This window comes from Oreochromis niloticus, linkage group LG11 (assembly GCF_001858045.2).
Source record: "Oreochromis niloticus isolate F11D_XX linkage group LG11, O_niloticus_UMD_NMBU, whole genome shotgun sequence".
Classification (NCBI taxonomy): Eukaryota; Metazoa; Chordata; class Actinopteri; order Cichliformes; family Cichlidae; genus Oreochromis; species Oreochromis niloticus.
In genome coordinates, this window is record NC_031976.2 from 15716476 (window position 1) to 15736942 (window position 20467).

A 20467-nucleotide genomic window follows, 5' to 3' on the forward strand; every position below is an offset into this window, starting at 1 on the left:
CACAGTCGGAGTAAAGAAACAAATGTCTTACAAAACGTCCCTCATTACAACAATAAGGTTAAAGCAACAGTCTTGTTTAAAGGGGAAACAGTAGAAGACAAAGTTTGACAGTCTTTAGACTTTTTCCTCAGCGAAAACAGGCACAACACTAGATTCACTTTAAGTGCAATTTACAGGCAATTTCCACAACATCCTCTGTAGGACACAGTCATCATCAGTGCAGTAGATCTCAAGTGAAGCAGAATGATTCTCACGTTAAATACTGTCCAAATTACCCAAACACCGCATCATCAAAAAAGGCTCATCTTCAATGTATTTTCATGAAATTCAGGTTTGGCAGGAATAACTGTCACTAATGTAGTCCCCGGTCCTCTGGGAGACAGGGCAGACTGTGGGTGAGCACAAAACGAGGCTACCGCAGAGCTGAAAAAGGCATTAAGTAGAGTCATCTTCAGTAAGGCAGAAGAATATTGTAGAAAATCATCAAGAGAATAATGCTGGCTAAAAGTGCCGTTTTCAGCAGGAAGACAACTTTTTTTCTTCCAATTGAGCCCATTAAGTGTTCCCGCAGTTTATCGCTAGTACACCAGGTACTTGAGTTCAGAGTAGATGAGAGGAAACATGACTGTGCAGGCTCGGTACAGGATGGCTGCGCTCTTAAATAAAGCTCGGGGTTTGGTGCTCCAGGATTCAGACTTGAAGTTGAAGTAGATTGCATACAGCGCCACGGCAAAGAAGTGTCCAATAAGGGTCAGGGGTTTGGGCGACAACCTGTCCGAGAAAAAAGTCAGACTTAAAACCCCCTAAATCTTATATCTAAAAGTGCTTTTAAATTTTGAAATTATCAAAGACAAACAAAATTAAAGCAGTGAGGAAAAAGCCAGCATGGCTCTCTGAACACAGATAAAGCTCACTGATAAATGTGTAGTGTTTGTAAACACTTGCTGGGTGTTACATGACGAACTCTTTTTGTGATCAGACATCAACTACCTCCCAGCAGCAGTTGAAAGAGATGCAGTGTGAGCTTTAGTGGATCTGACAGCAGAAACAAGCTTTTATGCTAGGCTAAGCTAGCAGCGTTCCTGTTGTAATGTCACATTAAGCATACGGGCATAATTAAGTCTCACTATTCCTATACTGAATAGGGATAGTGAAGGCAACCAGGTGAACTTCCACAAATGTCAAACTCTTCCGTTCAGTTTGGTTTGCCGTGCAGGAAAAGTTTAGCACTTACACTGAGAGGAGTCCAATAGGCCCAGCAACGCACTCTCCACCGAGCTTAAAGTACTGGAAGCAGGCCTTTCTCAGCTCGTGAAGAGAATCTGAATAACAGAAAAACATGGATGAGAATCCAAAGTAAAATTAATGCAGATTTTGAATTTAGTACTAAAAGCCAACATTTATTATCTTCCATCAGTGCTTTTCATGTGCCATTAGATGGAGGCAGGCAGACACTCACTGTCAGTGGCTGCAAACAACTCATACAGCGCCTGGGCCAACACGTTCACCACAAAAGAATGTGATGACTTGCGTTCCCAGTGGAATTTTTTCTTTGCCTGTTGAGAAGAGGAGGAAAAAAAACAGTGTGATATTGCACACATTGGGCTGCAGCCTCTTACCAACAGCAGAGGAAATAAAAGGACAGAAAATCTGACAGCATAAATATAGCTGCAGCTTGCAGTCACACAAAATGTGACTTAGAAAAAAAAAAATCAATGAATGTGCTTTCTGTTTTTTTTTTTTTTACACTACACAGTTTTGTTTTTAATAATCCTTTGAATTTGGGGAAAGGTGTTCTAGTTACAGCAAGCAAATGTGTGCTCACCTGCAGCACGGCCCTGTCGTCATACAGGTCGGGAATGCTCTTGAGCAGACTCCTCCAGATGCGAACGTCATTAAGAGCAACACTCATCCCTCCTCCCGTCAGAGGGTGCCTCATGTTGTAAGCGTCACCCAGGAGGAGCACGCCTGCGAACAACAGACAGCTGTTTGTCTCGTATCTTATCGCCAGATGGTCTTTTTCATTTTCGGCACTTTAGTAAACGTCTCAGCCGGACGCGAAGCACATCTTTAAGAGTTATACTTCTGTCTCTGTGACGCATTCCAAAACAATGGTCTCTCTAAGTTAAGCCTTTCTTACCCCGGATTCTACTTGTTTCCTAAAAGATCAATAAAATCCTTATTTATCTTAAATACAAATAAACTGTTAATTAGTCCAAAGAGCTCTTTTCTTTTGTTTCTTTCACCTTACACGGAAACATGCATAATCACAAAATCACAAACAGACCTCGGGCCACCTCCAGCAGAAATCAGTCAGTCAATAAGACTTCAGTACCTGGCTTGTTGACGGGGGAGGGCGGGAGGAAGCTGGCAGGCATGGACCTGAGTCGATCGTTCTGTAGCGCCATCATGAAAGGCTCCTTTAGATGCTCTGAAGGAAGGAGAGAAAGGGAGAATGCAGGAGGTCGATCAGTGAGCCAGCTCTGGATGAAAGCCCAAAGGTGCACGCTGCGCACATGCACAGGGGAAAAAAAGAAAAAGCTTTTTTTGGTCTCTGAATGTACATTTATCAATTCATCAGTGAGCCTGACTCCAGGATTCCAGCTGGACCTGTGTCAAGGTTACTGGGGTGGCTGCTTTAATACTGTGGCTTTGATATTTCAGCTGAATAGCAGAGCACACCATGAATGTCAGTTCTGTCGACTGCAGCTTCCTGGGAGGTGCGCACCTCCTCACCACGGTCTGACTGTTCTGATCTTCACGTGACCTTCATTTGTCACTCAGCAGAGGGTGTTTTTTTTTTCTTCTCTCTCTGCTTATCAAGGATTATCACACAAAGACACAACCCTTTAAGAATAAATAAAGCATGTTCTTTATCATTCACCTGGCAGCTGTGGGTGGATTTTCTCAGCCATGTACTCTGGCAGGTTACGAGGCATCTCCCCCCTGATGTCCACCAGCACTCTGGTTTGAGAGGAGGAGATCTGGTAGATGAGCACTGGGCTGGGATTGGCCAGGACCAGCTCAGCGTGGTTTGCCTTAAACTGCGGACAGTCCTGCAGAGAAAAGCGGTGGATTCATTATTATTATTGTTTATTATATATTATTATTTTACTACATATTAATGCTAACTAACTAGGTATTTCTCTTTACTATACAGTCTTTAAAAATACAACACATTTTGCAGTGAACTTGAAAGAAAGGCAGGTATGAAATGTAAAAGTTTTGAAGTAATAAGACTTTGTATTGATTTTCAACCAATAAATCATTGGGCTGACCTTGAAGATCTCAGGAGGATGTATGCCAGATTTTAATGGATTGTTAACATGACCCCACCCTACACCCCTAAAAGTTTTGGTTATGAGTTTTAGAGGTCTGGGACCTTGTTTTCAGTTTTCTGTGGGAGCTCTAATGGAAAGGTAGTCAGAACAGTTTCTTACAGCTGGTTGCAGAATGCTTTTCATCTTCTTCTAGTTTCGTGCACCTTTGTGTGATTTGTAATTCTTGTTTTAAAATTGAAAAATATACTCTTGGAAAAAAACACGAAAAACATGAAACACGGTTCAGCTCGTCACTCTTTCAGCAGCAGGACCGCCGCGCCTGAGCTCCACGTACCTTCATCAGGCATCCAACAAAGTGAGAGGAGATGCGAGCCTTCCCGGACACCAAGCTCTTTCTGAATTTGGAGAAGCAGCCGTCGGCCACCACAGTCAAACCCGCATGGACTTCCTGCGGGACACACAGTCGTCACACACCCTCTGATGTAAATACGGTATTTCTTTCAGCGAGGCGAGAGGGAAACACGAGGCTGTGTCTAACAGTTCTGCTGGTACCACTGAGCTCCCTCTTCTCACCTTGATGTCTCCAGTTTCTTTATCCTTGTACTGGACTCCAGTTACGCAGCCGTCCTCTTCCTGCAAACTGGTCACGGTGCCTTCTATGAATGTGACACTAGGGGGCGCAATTAGACAGTTAGAAACGTCTGGACTATCTGCCCACAGAGCAGAGAGATCATAGAAAAGTAAAGACCGACTCCTTAAGCACAATATGTGTCTCTGATTTAGCTGAATGCTAAATCTCTCTAACTGAAAGTCTGTCATTGTGTATAAAGACATACAGTGAGTAAACCAAGATTCTTATTATTCAGAGCAATCATGTAGGACAGAAGAGCAGGTTCTATATTCTTCTGTTCATATCAGCCACTTGGCACCTAAAATCTTTCTTATTCGTGACTCTGCTTACTTTGGCTCGGCCATGGCGGCTCTCCTCAGGCCCATGATGAATCGGCCGTGATGAAAAGCTCGGCCACAGTGGATGTTTTTCTCCTGCTCTGGGTAGGGGATCTCTACCTCGGTGCCACTGTCTATGTCGTGGATCACGTAGCCGTGCACCAGATGAGCATCCAGACCCTCCACTGAACCTGAGGCCGAACACAGCACATATTCACTATTTATTTAGTCCACAGACGACTCGGCGCAAAGGTTAAAAGTGGCTACAGTGGGTCAAATAACACAGGATCAGGTTGAAATGACTGATGCGCACTGAAAGTCCAAAGTTACTGACAGGATACATTTGATGTCCTTAAAGATTGACATCAAGATCTAGAAGTATTGCTCTAAGTATAATTTCACAAAGCTTTGAGGGAGCTGCTGGAATATATTTATTAATAAAAGTTCATATCATGTATGCATGCTCTCCACTAGTGGAAGGCATTTAGAACAGAGAGGGGAAAGCAGCAGCTTTTTCTACATTTCTGCTGCAGCTTTAAGTTTCTAACAGTATCATTTACAACAAGATGTAAATGATACATCTTGTTGTATCATTTACACAAAGTTAGACGGACTCCCAGCGAAAGGTAACCAGCCAACATCATGGTGAATGCTGAAAAAACGACTAAATGGAGATCAAATGAGAAATATAGAAAGGTTTTTTTTCCTTTGCCTTCTTCTGTCTTTTAAGGGTTGTATTATTGTAATCTCTAAAAGGTGGGAGGATCGAGCCAAATATCGCTAGTATCAGCGCAAGTATTGGTGTTGGAACTATGTCATGTTTTGCTTGATTCTGATTGGTGTATGGAAATACGCGATATCACCTTTACTCACTGAGGCCCGCTCAGGGAAACACGGCAAAGCAAAAATATGTGACGGGCCTGATAAATATTTTAAAGCCACAAAGAAAGAAATAATAATCGACCTTTGACCTCATTGCTTTTGAAAAACAGTTTCCGAGGCGCAAAGGCTTAAAGGTGAGTGCTTGTGAAGTAACCGACCTTCCAGTCCGAGCTCTCTGAGTGCTTTATATCCTCCAGGCTGCAGCAGCTCCCCCACTATCCTGTCCGGCTCCTTCAGGTCCTCTCCACCACCGTCACACTCCTGCCGTCACGGGCCAGGACGGCCGCCATCGCAGAGCCCAAAACCCCTGCCCCAACTATCACCACATCCGGGTCCCGATCACCAGGTGAGCCAGATGCTGAGGCACCGAGTGAGGCAGAGGAGCCCGTTTCCACTCTGTTCCTTGTTCTCCGGCCCTAAGAACAATCACACTTTCAATGTAGGTGTAAAACAGTCATATAAGCTCTGACCGGACACACTTCAAAACTTCCAGGCTTTCCGGAGAGAGAGAGAGAGAGAGAGAGAGCTCAATACAGCTGCTCAAAAAAAATAATTTTTAAAAAAGGAGGGGGACACTTAATCAAACACCAGCTCTTGGTGAACAGGCTGAAAATCTTCACACTTTGTAATCTGTTGAGAACAAAATGACCCGACAGTGGGGGCTGGATTCAAACTCAGGCCAAAAGTCTCCCAACAGCGGCGGTCTCCTGGTACCTCATCCACACTCTTGAGGCTGTTCTGGGGGACACAGCGAGCCTTTTTGTAAAGGCAGGTATGAATTTGCCATCCTGGAGGTTCTGGGCTACCTGTGCAACCCCACTTTTATTCCGCCAGCAGTGACAAGGACACTGGCAACAAACAAGTCTGGAGAGGAAGGAGAGAAGTGGTTTGGGGCCACCACCTGTAAACTATTCTATTTTGGATGGGAGGGGGGTGGATTATTCTCTCTCCGGCACCTGCTGATCTCCCTCATGAGTACCAAAGCAAGTTTAACCGACTCTGTGTTAAATCTCTGTGATTATTATTTTTTTTGTACTCTCTATATAAAAAATAAGTTGACCCGAATAGAAAATGAATCTAGTTTTCTGACTGTTATCGCCCCGTGTGCCCCTTTGTTCCCTAAATTAAACTTGGAGAAGTCCAGCTGAGGTGTCTTACCTTTTTGCAGCTCTTCTCTGTTTTCTCGCTCCTCGGTGTTGCAGTTTGGGGGATTAAGTGGTTGATAACAGGTAACAAAGACAGGCTGCTCAGGAAGAAATTAAGCACCCGAGAGACTCGCAGCTTCTGGCCGTGAAAATAGGCGATATACGAGAGCAGCAGGCCGGCTGTGAAGAATAAGGCTGCAACCATCGCGAGGTCTCTCTGAGCAAAACTCAACACCATGTTGGACTTCTTATAAAGGTACGTAAAGCTTGCTATTCCCAGGAAAGTCCACATCTTTTTTGGATTTACAAAAAAGTAAATTAAGGCTAAAGTGCAATAGTAGGAGGAAGAAAAAAAATGTTTTAGGCTGACAAAAAGGTTCAAATAATAATTGTTGTATTGTATTTTTTTTTTTTTTTTTTTTTAGGTTCCTCTGGAGTAAATTAGTGAGCCCGGAGCCAGCAGGTATCTTTGTAAGTCATGGTCACCGGTTCACGGACAGCCGGAGTGATGCTGCTGAATATTTTATGACAATGACAAACACGGACCACTTCCGATTGGCTGCTTTCACATTCCGCCGCTCCCACTGCTCAGCCTTCCAATCAGGACAGACGTGATGGTGAGCAGAGCTCACGCTACGAGCTGATTGGTTGATCACGCCGGCACCGGGCCTCTTCTGGCCTGCTGATTGGACGGCGGTCCAGCAGGATGGTAGTATGATTTGATGTCAGTGGAAAAGGTGCGCTTTCTTTCTTTTCTTCAGTTCAGAGGCTGAGTGGGAGCAAAGAGTGTTCATGTGGGACAGGAGTCCTGCTCCGCGTCACTCATAACCGCTCCCCATGCGCTCTGACTCGAGCAAATAAGAAAAGCCGCCATTACGGAGTAAATCCCAAATATAACTAGCCTGGACTAAAACACACCATAGTGAGACTTGTAACGGTGACCGTCTTCACGTCGAAGTGGAACTTCATAGTCCAGGTTTAAACCCTGAATCACACGTCCTGTTATCCGGGGAAAGGTGCAGAGTGAGAGCTCTTACTGAAGACAGCGCTGTCAAAAAGTTTACGTAACACACATCCAATCATCGATCAATCAAATCGACGATATCACACAGCTGGAGAAGCTGTGATAATGAGTCGTGTTTGTTTGGGTAGGATTAAAAAGCTACTTCAGTCTGTAAGAGTTCAAATTATATAGAAAAAAATATATGAAGAGTTACAAAGTGTGACGTGTTCTAATACATTTAAACAACACAGTCTAAGTTAAAATGCCTTCATCTCACATGTAAACACCTAAGTCAACCTGTATATGTTATATTAGATCTTTGTTAATTAAAGTCTGTTTTCATGCAGAAATGCGCAGTATTTTATAACTCCAGCCTCTAAATCATTTGCTGCATTTCTCCCTAAAAGTTTTTTTTTTTTTTTTTTTTTTTTTTAAACACTGCTAATTAAAAATCTCCTTGTAACTGTCTGAAGGTGTTACTTGGAACTAATAATAGTGTCTGTTTCACTCCTTTTTCTTAAAAATTTCAAACTAATCAAGAAACTAACTACTAGATCAGTCCATAAACTACACCAACACATAACAGGTAAAATGTATTTATGCTGTTAGCTTCAGCTCTGGCAGGCCTTTGTTTTTATAGACTTATGAATACTTTTATTCGGTGATTTTAGTATTTTTATGTGAGTAAAGGCTCTGAATATTACTTCCACTAGTGTTGAATCTAGAAAATGACAAAATTATTAGTCAGTGATTAATATATCTGAGCAATGTAAATTCACTATATACACACAGCGCTATAGAAACCATGAAATAACAGTGTATGACAATAATAACACATGCCAGCAACTCCTCAAACACATATTGACAACATTTTTATTGAATTTAAGTGTCACTTTAAAAGTTTGCGTGACTACAAATGCATGACAGGACTAAAGTACGGTGTTGAAAATGAGTGGGCTTTCCTATAAGTAACTCATCACCTGACGGCCAATGCTGCATACGCAGAGAGGTGTTTTGATCATATGTAGTGGTTAAAGACGGACTCATACTTTTCTTGCTTCCCTGATGTTACTTCTGGCTCACCGTTCTCCTTGATGAAATCCTGAAATAACAAAAAGACACATCATGTAGATTTGGTACAAATATGAACTCCAGCTTAAATATAAGCTCTGGCTGAGTCTTACCTCCATCTCCTCTAAGGTGGCAGTACCATTCTCCACCTTCTGTCCGAGGCCGTGACTGAAGCTTGAGTACCGCTCCTGTTTAACATTACACATAACTTGCATTTTCCTAATATTATTAACATATACTTTACACTCATGTAGCTGCACACATACCTGCATCATACTAGCAATAACCCCATCCTCGATGATGCGAACAGCGTTCCTGAGTCCTCTTGCAAAGGCGTCCATGACTCCGATGTGACTAATGAACAGGTCCTCGAGGTCAGTGGACTCTCTGTGCACCTTTGCAACAAAGTTTAAGCCTCCTGGATGCAGGCCACCTTGTTCAACGATCACCTGGACACACAGAGGAACGAGGAAGTTCGATTATCTCATCTAATGTTAAACCATTGATCTAAAAATTCATCCTTCATTCATTTAATACTGTATAACAGGCAAGTCCAAGCCAAGTTTTGTTTTAATCTAATCTAGCAGATGCTAGATTAGTGACTGATTCATCTAAACTAGCCATAGAAACTTGTAAAGTGCAGTTTTAGAATTTTTATTGTTTTGAGCTCACATAGATTTAGACATAAAGAGTAAATGTAATATTGTGGGGACGCAGCAATGCATAGTTAATGTTAAGTATTGGCTTGTTGTCCAGTGCTAATGTATTATATGAAAAAGGTTCACTGCCAGTAATGCACATAGCAAGCTTCAACACAGACTGCACTAGGTAATCTCTGGTACTGGAAGCTTTCTGGTCATTTTCTAATAATACACTATTGTAAGTGACCAGAGTTCTGTTGACCAATCACCTTTGAGTAGGTTTTAGTGTCACGCTAAACGGTCAATATGGATCGCAATCATCAGATATTCACTTGTAGCCAGGCGACACTGGAAGAGAAAAAAAAACACTGGCTACTGCTCCAAGATAGATAGAGATAGATAGATCCAAGTAGCCAAATCAACAACCAACCTAATAAGCTCTCAAATTACTGTCATCTTCTGTCCAGTCTGCAACATTTACTTAGAATTTCATTCTATCAGAGGCAAGCAGACCATTTTTTTGATGAGCATTACTATATGCCATCCCCCAAGCACAAATCAGATTATAAAGCTAGCAACTACCTAGCTAACAATAAACATGCTGCAGCACTTAGCTGCTAAAGACTTTTTCTACACTTTCCTAATGAGGAAGGAAGAAAAGTGCCTGCCTGACAGAAATTTCCAGTCAGCAGCTAGCTAGTGAAGAGAGGACTCAGCTAATAGTAATACATATTGTTACTGGAACCCAACCAACCTACACTACCTCTAAAGGAAGAGTGATCGCTGGATTTATATTTGTTGTATATTGTTGTACATGCAAGGCATCAAGAAAGTGTAACCACCCGATTAATCTTTCCAACTGCTGCACTTTACTAAATCTTGTATATATCAAAATATAGCAAACTTAACTTATATTCACTAACATCACTATAAATAAACTCTTATATATTTAGTTAGCTTACTTTCATGACCAAGGTGGTGTTCCTGATGTCCATGGGGCACTGATCTGTGTCCCACCCCAGGTAAGGATAGCCTGTGTTGGAGTCAATCGATCCCAGCATCCCAAAACTGTGCACCAGCAAGCAAGAATGATTAAAAAACAAAACAAACAAAAAGCATGAACATGCTACAAAGTTAGACTTCTGTTACATCACAAGAGAGTGACTCACGCAGAGGCCATGACGATATCGTGTCCTCCTAGAGTGGTGTGGTTGGGCTCGATTTTTAACTTGAAGTCACTGTCCAAACCACAAAGCTTTAGGAATCCTATAAGACTCACAGCATCTACAGAAAACAACAGACATAAGATGCAACACTGAAGAAGTGTACTGGCTTGGGTTACTTTCTGATGAGCTTTGGAAGCCTCACCGTAATCATACTGGTGTTTGCCGGGCTCCAATTGTTGGGGCGCAATCAGAAACTGACAACTCAACCCAATCTTCTCTTTGTAGTCTGCAGACAAAGATGCACACATGAAACAGAACAGATACAGCTGACAAACTCAAAACTCAGAGCCTGCTGTTCACGTGCACACTTACTGACAGCCATTTTGAAGAAGGTGGCCATGTGATTGAGTTCAACAGCAACATCAGTGTTATGGATGGAGTGGAAACCTCTTCCTCCCCAAAAAACTAAAAAGCCAAAAATGTGCTGATTAAAGCGCCACTTACACAGAAGAGTCATAACATTACAAGATCATAACCATCAAATCCATCATACCAAAGTTTTCTGCACCCAGCTTCTTGGCAATTTCCAGACCTTTTTTCACCTGAGCACCAGCATAGGCCAGGACATGGCAGTCAGGGTTAGTGGCTGCACCATTCATGTACCTGTGGTATGATGTTTATAGACAGAAATCTGCATAACTGACTGAACCATTCATAACTTCCTGTGCTCCTGAAACTCACGTTTAACAAAAAAAGAAAAAAAGTGAGGTTTAAAGTATGACTACAGTGTTAACCTTAAGTGAGTAAAGAGGTTACAGGTGATCCACAGCAACTTCACTCCAGTCTGGTTCTGTAGCTTGAGAGCCAGGTCTGTTATTTCATCCAGATTGCGGTTGGACTCCTCCAGCGTGGAGCCCTCAGGGGCAATGTCTCTGTTGGAGGCACAGGGCTAAGCACTCAATTTCAGAGCACCAGAATAATATAAAGGCAGCACAAAGTATACAGATACTATTACCACTGAGTGAAAATACCCTCTTATCTCCCAGACTGTACAATTATACATAAAATTGTCGCAGAAAACATGTAGAAATGAAAGCATATGAGGTGATTATACTGTATATAATGAGGGAATATGGATACAAATGTTTCTAATCCTCATATAGTTAATGCAATACTTTTGTTAAAACCCTTCAATTAAAACTGAAAGTCTGCACTTTAATCACATCTGGACCTTCAGATTTTAAAATCATGATGGTAGCGTGCAGAAGCAGGTCTATAAAAATACTGGAGGCTGGCAGTGCTACCCCTCAGCCTCCTGGTAGATGCACCTACAGTATAAGTTAGATAATGTTAGGTCATTTTGAGAAAACCTGACCTTTGACCTGGAATTCAAGGCCACCAAGACTGAAACTCTTCTGATTGTTAGTTGATGCGATAACCATATTTTGAGACTAATCAAAGCATCCTGGTAGTTCTAAGTATATCTGAAGAAAACTACAGCCCAGACTGCACTGGCTATTTTCATAAATTCAATGTATTACTATATGTATCTCATAAACATGGTACATTATGTTCTTCTACGTTCCACCAGAACTTTGTCAGGTCAGAGTGAAATCAAGATAACTTCAGCTTTCTTACCTGTCATGGAAAGTGTAATATTTTACCTGTGAAAACAAACAGACGTCAACAAGGAAGTATACAGTGATGTGATCAGCCCTGAGATATTAAAAGCCTCACTCCAAGCTTGGTGAAAAACTCAAAGGCTGCACAGAGTCGCTTCTTGGCTGATTTCATAGGAGACCCTTTATTCCAGAGCCGGTGCTGGGTTGGAACTCCCAAAGGACCAGCACCTACCAAACAGAAAACAAGGCAATATTACAAAGGAGATGTGCTGATCTGAGAAAAGTAAAACTGTTTATGTGTGCATGAGTCAAAGCCTGCAGGGCACATTTATAACCATCGACCCTCAGACTGTTTAATGACCAGCACGAGTGTTGGCTCAATCGCAACATTACCTGGTCCACAGAAAGAGTGCCAGTAGCAGACTGAAAACCTCAACCAGTCCTCCATCGTCCTCCCCATCAGCACCTGCACACAGGAACACCAAGCTCCACACAGCCTCACACAACTCTAACTGTGCAGTCAAAACCATGACACAGAGTTAGGTCAGCATGTGATTGTATTAACCTCCTGAGTGGCCCCGGAGCAAAAATGTACAGCGACATTATGATTTTTTTCGATATCAAACTAAGATGACTAAAAACATCTGCATAGATAAAGCAGTTTAGGTTGTACTGTGTAGTTAATTGCATTTTGAAACAGTGTGTTGTGGAGCATGACATTATTAATGTCCCACTTTAATAACAAACAAGAAATAATTACATCAAATTCCAATTATTTGCCCACTTTGGTATTCTACCCCTGAGTCTGCTTGGCATATTTTTCTCTGTGTGTGTGTGTGTGTGTGTCTCACCTACCTCTTCTGCATTGTAGTGTTTAAAACACATGACATCACCGGGTCCAGCGTCGGGTTTATACTGGATCTTGGGAATTCCTGTGCAACATGTGATGTAATATTTGTTTTAAAACAAATGAGCATATTATCCTGGGACCAGTCTGTCTATGCCAAACACCAGAATTCATTCTAAGGAGTGACAGCGCTTTTAATATCAACTGTGGAAAGACTAGCCTGAGGATAAAAAGGCTCACAGATTTAGTTACTGCCATCAAATCACATGTAAAAGACATTTTACAGACCTGTTTTTATGTGATTCCATTCCATTTTATCTTTTATCTTCTTGTTATCATATTTCAGTTACCTTTCTTATTGCCTGCATCTAACCTTTCATTGATTTATTTACATTTTTAATTGTTATGTTTTTTTTTTCTTTTTTAATTATCGGTGTGCACGCATTGTCTATTTGTTTAAATTGTTCCCTGTGAGTATTCTTTTTGTCTGTTTGCCAAAGTACTTTGTGATCTCTGTTCTTGTAGTTCATTATTATTATTATTCATCTTGGGAAGATGGGAAGAAAAACATTTTTAAAAAAGTTATTTACTCAGAGTGAAGATCATGTAAGAGCGGTAAAAGACCACAGACTGGAGCAGGACACTAAGCTTTAAGGTCTATGAACCCTTTTGGCCTGCCTCCCTCCCTCCCTCCCTCCCACACACTTTACCGTTTCCAAAATTTCTGTTTACCTGCAAAGAACTTCTCCTGCGCTGCCCTTTTTCGATCTGCACTACGAGCCCTGCCAGCAGGCGCTAATTTCTTTCGTCTTCCTCCCTCGTTGGTTCCACTACGCGACCTCTGAACATGTACAGGTTTTCAAGATTCAGCGTAAGTTCATCCAATACCAAAATTACCGTTACTATTATCAGTGCATATTAACTGAAGACAGTGATATATAATTACATCCGGATGTGGCGACCCGTAACATCTTTGAATTTGAATCTACATGTTTTGCTTGTTCACAGTCACACTGCAAAATGGGCACACTGTTCATCTGGACAACAATTTATTTTTCATTCACTGGTCAAGGTTTGATCTAGCTCTAACGAGTCAAAAAACTTTATAATGGTCACAAAGTGATGCAACTATTGGATATAGAGTGCATTTTAAGCAGCACTTGTACATCTGTACAAAATAAGACATTATGAGACTGCATCCTGACAAATGTCAGGGTTACTTGAACAATTACATGCCTGGCTTTAGGTTCTAACACATTTTAGTCACATAGACTTATAATGTCATCTATGAACTTTTAGCTATATAAAGTATATAGTACTATAGTGGAAAAGGGGCATAATATTTACCTTAATACACTGCAACGGTTGCACAGCAGCCAGTGGTTTCCCAACTTTTTGACACTGGTCACATTCCAGAATCTTTAAGGTAAAATATTTATGAAGTATGAGTTTTTATTCTTATGTAATAAAATTACTTAATGGCGTTTTCTCTAAAAATCAATCAAACTAGCCACAGTACTTGATATGCATGTCTTAAAATCTCTGCCAGGTCTACAGGTTATTAATGTAATATAATTACATAACATATTTATTTATATTTTGCTAATGTACAGTTTGTCTTTTAGTTGCTATTAAAAAAAACTTTGTTTATTTTAAACACTATTTAACTACAATACAAACAGTTAATACATACCCAATTTTTAATGTCAACTGTCATACTAAACCAGTAAAATCCGGAACACACTGCAGCTAGCGTTTTGTGTGTGCCAGTGTGTCCTCCAATTGGACATGAATGAAACTCATTAAAGATCCTCCTGGCATCGTCCTTGGTTTTTACTACTTTTCTGGTTCCAAAAAAGAGTTCTCCATCTACAGAAAAAAATATTTACAAATGTATTTAACCAAACATATGATTTGTTAGTATTAACAATAAATTACTGACCATTCAGTCTGAATTTTGAGGCATATCTTCTGAGGTTTTGCCTCTGAGCCTTGTCGTATTCTGAAGGGTAGGACCCAGCAGAAATTAACGCGTATATCTCTTCCCATTTCTTCTCCATATCTACAAATGTAAACAGACATTTTCTTTTGAGCTTCAATATGTGCAGCAAACAATGCATACAATTTAACCTATTAAATAACCACATTACCTAAGTAGACTAAACAGAATATAACAGTCTTATCACTCAGCAAGAATGCACTGCAAACTTGCTAACTTTCTAGGTAACATCAAATGTGTACAAGCTTAATTCATGACTTGAAACTAGACTTAACCGAAGCTGCAAATTCGACAATTTTGTGGAAAACGCAGACAGTATATTCACTTTAAAATTAACAAACATTCACAATCGCTTAAAAAAAATCAAGTGTCCACGTCAATAAAGTATCAATACTTACCTATTTCTCAAATATCAAAACGGAGTAGCATGAAATTACAGGCAGACGCTAGCTCTGAAAATTCCGGTTTTGTGTTGTGCGCATGCGCAGCTCATGCGCAGAAACAATGGATAGGATGGTTTGTCAGGTAGGATGGATTAACAGAGCACAACTGCATCATCTCTGCAGATGAAGGTTTGCACGTTTTAAGTGGCAGTTGTACATTTTATAACCTGTAAAGAGAATTAATTAAATGAATTCATTCATTTATCTTTCTACTATATCCCCCCGTCCCTTTTCTTTACATTAACAACTACAGAAACCACTTGTTCTTTTTGATGGCTAAAACGAAATGGTGCTTTACCGCCACCAACTGGCAGGGAGTGGGAATAACAAACAAGAAGCGTTCATATTCTCTTAAATTGGAAACTTCTGCATTTCCCGGAGGGGCAGAATTGCAAGGTATCCATCGTCCATCTTTTTAGCACTGCTACTTGAAGCCCACTATAGCGCAAATGCTTACACATTCATAGGCCAATAGTAATATAATAATATACAATAGAAATATAATCTAAGTAACACAGTGCTTCTTTTTCTTTGTTTCCTTACGCGTTCATTGCTCATACATAAATGGTAAATGAAGGATGAGTGGGTGTGTAGCCATCAGTTCAGCCAGTGTTAAAAGTGCAGAGAAAACATAAATATCATAGAGAACTAACAGGAGAGTGAGAAAATCCTATGAAACAAGAAATCATTGGTGGACTAAACATATGACAGGACAGGTCGCCCTCACTGCTGCTGAAAGTGGCATACTTTTACCCAACGGCATGCCAGTTAATGGCAGCAGCAGGAAGAATACCAGAGTGCACAGAAAAAAAAAAATATCTGAAAAGCAGTTTCTTCAAAAAACATAACAAAACAACAACAAAACTAAAACAAACCAAACAATCTGCATCAGAGACAAAAACTCGAGGCTCACAGACTGGCTAAAAAACAACAACCAGGTTACAGAAATAAGTTTAATGTTCATTTCTGTCAGATGGATGTGGATTAAAGTCCCATTCAGTCAAATATTAGTTTTAAGATAAGATAAGATAAGATGGCCTTTATTAGTCCCACAGGTGGGAAATTTGTTTTGTTACAGCAAAAGTGCAAAGTTTTTATCACCATTGTAGCTTTACTCATCCCTATTTCCTACAGAAATAAAGACAGGTAGATATTTATAGACATTCATCACCTGATTTTAGTTTTTTGTTGTTTTTTGTGTGCAGGGCATGCGCACTTTTGACTTTACTCTCATTGACTGAATACATATAGACCTAGTCTTAATCACATAAAGTCAGTCTATGTTACTTTAAGCAATTAAAGTAACAGTATTCAGTACAGACATATTTAATTGCCCATATTTAACTGAATATAGGCTGCTGCTAGCCATTGGCCTGCAACATCATTCTTGCTCTGTGGAACTGTGCTGTACTATAAACACACAGTGACGCTGAATTCAACCAAAATAGGAAACTAATAAAATACATCAGCTCCTTGGCTGCCAACAAGTGATGTATCACCTGACTTATGGCTAAAATGACCTAAAAAGCTACCTAAAAAGCTAAAATAAGCTAATATTCTCTAGTGATTAGCTTATGTTCTTGTTGCTGTTGAGAGAATAAAGGTGGATAAGCAAACACTTTTTAAGTCACATAAATAACCTCGCATTATCAGAGCAATTTTTACATTTGCTTGCCAATGTTTCAGGTAAAATGTCTTTTAAATCTGCACCACAGATATGTATCATGAAGTTACCTCTTTGTCTTCTTTCAGACACAGCTGCAAAAGTTTTATACATTAATGACTATATACTGTTATGAATATACTGTTTTCAGTAGACAAGTTTGTATAGACAAGTTTGCAGTAGTTTTATTCCTACTGTTACTGCAGTTAATTTTAGGGGTGCTCTGATGAAATTTAGGGATGCTTTAGCTCTTGCCAATATTATGATTGAAAATCCCCAAACTTCTAATGATATCAGATGAATTACTTGCAGGTGGAGGAAACTGCATCATCCTGCAGAAGGTAGCCTCATCAAATTCATTAGGATTATTGATGATGATCAGATGAGGAGGAAGACGCTGAGGTTGAGGATGGATAAGTCCAGATCGAAGCTGAACCTGTGGGTAACCTTCCACTCCTTGATGACAATTTTGAGTAAGATAACGCAATGGAAAGTGATGGAGACAATGAAGTCATAAATGATGATGTCTGGCTCAGTGAGGACTCTGGATATTACTCACTGAATGAGGATGAGAGATCTGATTGGCTGATTGACATCTTTTGGCAGGGTTATCAGATTGCTGTGACCATCTCGTCGATGTTCCACATGTACTTGTTCTACTTGCAACATGTTACATGTAAAGGATAATGGGCGACATGTTCTACACCAAGAACCTTCAGTCACTCAGAGGTTGGAAGAGGCTGCTCCCTCAACCTCAGGCATCGGCACCACCACAAAGAGGAATCCAGTGTTGGATTTGCCAAATGTGACAGTTTTCTCGCGTCCACATTTTGGCAAATCCAACACTGAACCAGTTTCACAAAACTTAGCAAGCAGTTCGCTAACTGTAGCATGGGAGATGGGTGGTCTTGTAGGGTGTCTTGCATTGAAATCTGCTGCAATGACCCGGTTACTGCGTTCACCAGATATCAACACAATTTCAATTCCTCACGTGTTAACCTCTTCGACATGTCAATGGCTGTGAACAAAGAGAAACTTGTAAATAACTCATGAAAGAATAAAGTTACGTTGAAACCAAGCACACCATTGTTTTTCTTCTGACATTACCAATAAGTTTGATGTGTCACATGGCCCTGTTTTGCTCCTTTGGATGATCACACAAAGAAAGCAGCAGTGACAGCAGTTGTGACAAATGACCGGATGAGAAGAATGGATGCTCAAGCAACAAACTGGGTAACAGTGGCTGTCTTGTAGGAAGCTAGGCAGTCTGCTCTCAAACTCTACAAGGTATCAAAAGTGACATAAAATGTGGATGAGCTCAGTATGTTTTCATATAATGTGAAAAAAGTATAATTTAGGTACTTAAGGCACTTAAAGCACCCTGGGTTTATTTATAGCTTGCACGTGCAGAAATAAGTACTGGAATAATAACACTATACAGCAGCTACCAGTGCTTTTCCTGTTTAATTAATTTTCAAGATTAATTAAGAGAAATGAATCTGCAACACAAACATGTGTACCGTGAAGTTTTGTGCAGCATAACAGTTTATGAAGTAGGGATGTCGTTGCAAGTGTGTCAGTGCATCGGTATAATCCGTCGTTATATTCACAAGAATGTTGTGTCTTGTGTGAAAAATTCCACTACCTAGTGGACACTAGAGGAATAAAAAATAATCGGCAGAGAAGCAATGGTCACATGTGTCTGTGTGCTGCAGTCAGCAATAAAGTTATGCTGCCACCACGGTCGTCTTCTTGTAAACACCAGAAACACTACATCTGTTTTCCCTTACTGTGTGCTCAACTTGTCAATCAAACAAAAGATAGAAAAACAAAGAAGCATCTCTGCTTTGTACAAAGCCATCCATTTATCAAGTCTGCAGAGTGTCCTAAAACTTGTTTTTATACTTGCAAAAAAATCTGTCTACTAAAGAGAAAAATCAAGTTTTCATGTTAAACTATTTTATTCTCAGGGTCCACTGTTTGCCTCTGACTGACTAACATATTTCCTTTATTTACGCAGTCTAATCTTTTTAAATGATTATTTGCCTTCTTTCTGCTCGGTTTCTCTGACACCACATCAAATGACATTAGACTTCTGTCTGTCCTCCATAGCACTTCTTTCTCAGCCTTTGCTTTAATCTTGTGAAAAAAATTGTCCTTCCCCTTGTATTGTTTTCCCATCAGTTTATGCCTAATAATCAAAAACATCAAGCTACTCCTCTCTGTGGCTTCGCCTCCAACCACAGACCCCCCAATCATATGATTTCTGTATAATGTTTAACAGCAAACTGTCTTTCTACATCTCGTGTTGGTCTTGTGATGTGGAAATGTTCTGCCTGAAATGCCCATTTAGCTTCTCAGACTGAACTGAGTGCAGTTTCTTGTTCACACACAGGGTGTCACTGAAATCCCTTTGAAGGTAAACTGTTTAGCCTCTGCTACATTTACCTCGGTCTTTGGGTCGACCCTGAACTGCACGCACATTTATGTGCCGCTAAACTCACTTTATTACTCCCTGTGCTGTTTTCTTATTCTAGTTGGGTCTTTGTAGCAATTCTCCTATTTAAGGTTGGAGTGGGGTGACCTGTGCTCTTCACACTCACCTTCATTTTGATTGCCATGGATGTTGGAGTGGTTTTGTCCACTCCAACATCCGTGACTCCTTCTTCCAAGTCAGTCGCTGTTTCTCCTAGCTTTGCTTTGGTGGGGAACTAAATTTACAACTTTGATCCATTTCCTCTTGATTTTAGATTTAAATGAAATATATACTGTGTTTCTAACTGCATGAGTCATGTGATCGTTTAACCCCTGACTTAGACTGGTCAGGCTCTCTGCATGACGTCTGTGAAGGTTCTCAGTCATCCAGGTCATCGTAGTCTAAGGAGCTTGGAAAGAAAAGCGTCTGGACTTCTTCAAGTTGCTTGAAGACGTTTCACCTCTCATCCAAGAAGCTTCTTCAGTTCTAGGGTCAAATGGTGGAGAGTCCCAGATTTAAGCCCTGTGGGAGTTTCCCCCCAAGAGGGACAAAGGACCCCCTGATGATCCTCTACCTAATCACATGAGCCAAGGTGTGAAAACGGGTGTGGGTCACAATCAGCCAAGGTTTCAGGTGAGCTCAGTGTGAAATCTAGCCCCACCCTATCATGTGATTTCCTGAGGTCAGGTGGCCCAGGGTGTGACTGGGCGTTAAGGTGTTTGGGAAGGGATCTCAAAACTGGTTTATAGATGGCAGACAGTTGGTGTTGTAAACCACCACCTCTGTTCAAAGACGCTCACAGTGGACATAAATGGCTTCTTTCACTCCTCTTTCAAACCATCTGTCCTCTCTGTCCAAAATGTGAACATTGGCATCCTCCAAAGAGTTACCTTTGTCCTTTAGATGCAGATGGACTGCTGAGCCTTGTCCCGTGGAGGTGGCTCTTCTATGTTGTGCCATGCACTTGTGAAGTGGCTGTTTGGCTCACTGCATGACATTGCATTTGGTGTGTGACACTACAATTGTACAAAGTTGAAATCACAGATATTCTTACTTATGTTCAATCAAACGTCCACTTTGTGATATGAATTCTGACCCAACCATCTGAATGTCTCAGGAGAAATTGAGACTCATGAGACCGGGCAATGTTTTTTTCAATCTTCTATTGTCCAATTTCGTGAGCCGCTGTAGCCCAGCAAGGTTCAATGTGTCCACTCAGAGATGCTCTCTTCAGCATACCTTGGGTGTAAGATGTAGTTATTTGTGTTACTGTTAAGAGA

At 40.7% G+C, this 20467-nt stretch overlaps 2 protein-coding genes and 1 long non-coding RNA gene across 6 annotated transcripts; 1 reads left to right on the forward strand and 2 right to left on the reverse strand.

Moving 5' to 3' along the window:
* Positions 1 to 578: 578 nt before the first annotated feature.
* sqlea (squalene epoxidase a) lies at positions 579 to 6823 on the reverse strand. Its single transcript, XM_003453510.5, is given in 12 exon segments — positions 579 to 771; positions 1235 to 1322; positions 1460 to 1556; positions 1826 to 1968; positions 2336 to 2431; positions 2885 to 3056; positions 3616 to 3729; positions 3855 to 3951; positions 4243 to 4420; positions 5270 to 5353; positions 5356 to 5527; positions 6270 to 6823. Coding segments are annotated over 12 exon segments (1713 nt in total). The 5' UTR covers positions 6549 to 6823.
* A 1292-nt stretch (positions 6824 to 8115) lies between these two features.
* LOC100703647 (xylose isomerase) lies at positions 8116 to 15159 on the reverse strand. 3 transcript variants are annotated; one of them, XM_005472530.3, is made up of 18 exons: positions 15004 to 15159; positions 14549 to 14668; positions 14300 to 14475; positions 13954 to 14025; positions 13339 to 13447; positions 12615 to 12691; positions 12153 to 12225; positions 11875 to 11987; positions 11776 to 11801; positions 10932 to 11069; positions 10691 to 10800; positions 10510 to 10602; positions 10340 to 10423; positions 10141 to 10255; positions 9934 to 10039; positions 8597 to 8779; positions 8444 to 8518; positions 8116 to 8361 (listed from the first exon to the last, which is right to left on the reverse strand). In XM_005472530.3, exons 2-18 carry the CDS (start codon positions 14664 to 14666, stop codon positions 8278 to 8280), a joined length of 1752 nt encoding a protein of 583 aa, XP_005472587.1. In that variant the 5' UTR covers positions 14667 to 14668; positions 15004 to 15159; the 3' UTR covers positions 8116 to 8277. The 3 variants fall into 3 exon arrangements, with proteins under 3 accessions (XP_005472587.1, XP_003453559.2, XP_005472588.1); XM_003453511.4 differs by lacking the exon at positions 13339 to 13447 and having other exon boundaries at positions 15004 to 15076; XM_005472531.4 differs by lacking the exons at positions 8116 to 8361; positions 8444 to 8518 and adding an exon at positions 9241 to 9319 and having other exon boundaries at positions 8645 to 8779.
* Positions 13355 to 17494, forward strand: LOC112848264 (uncharacterized). 2 transcript variants are annotated; one of them, XR_003222292.1, is made up of 3 exons: positions 13355 to 13477; positions 17024 to 17184; positions 17318 to 17494. It is a non-coding gene; the product is annotated as an uncharacterized LOC112848264 (long non-coding RNA). The 2 variants fall into 2 exon arrangements; XR_003222291.1 differs by having other exon boundaries at positions 17024 to 17149.
* The last annotated feature ends 2973 nt before the right edge of the window (positions 17495 to 20467 follow it).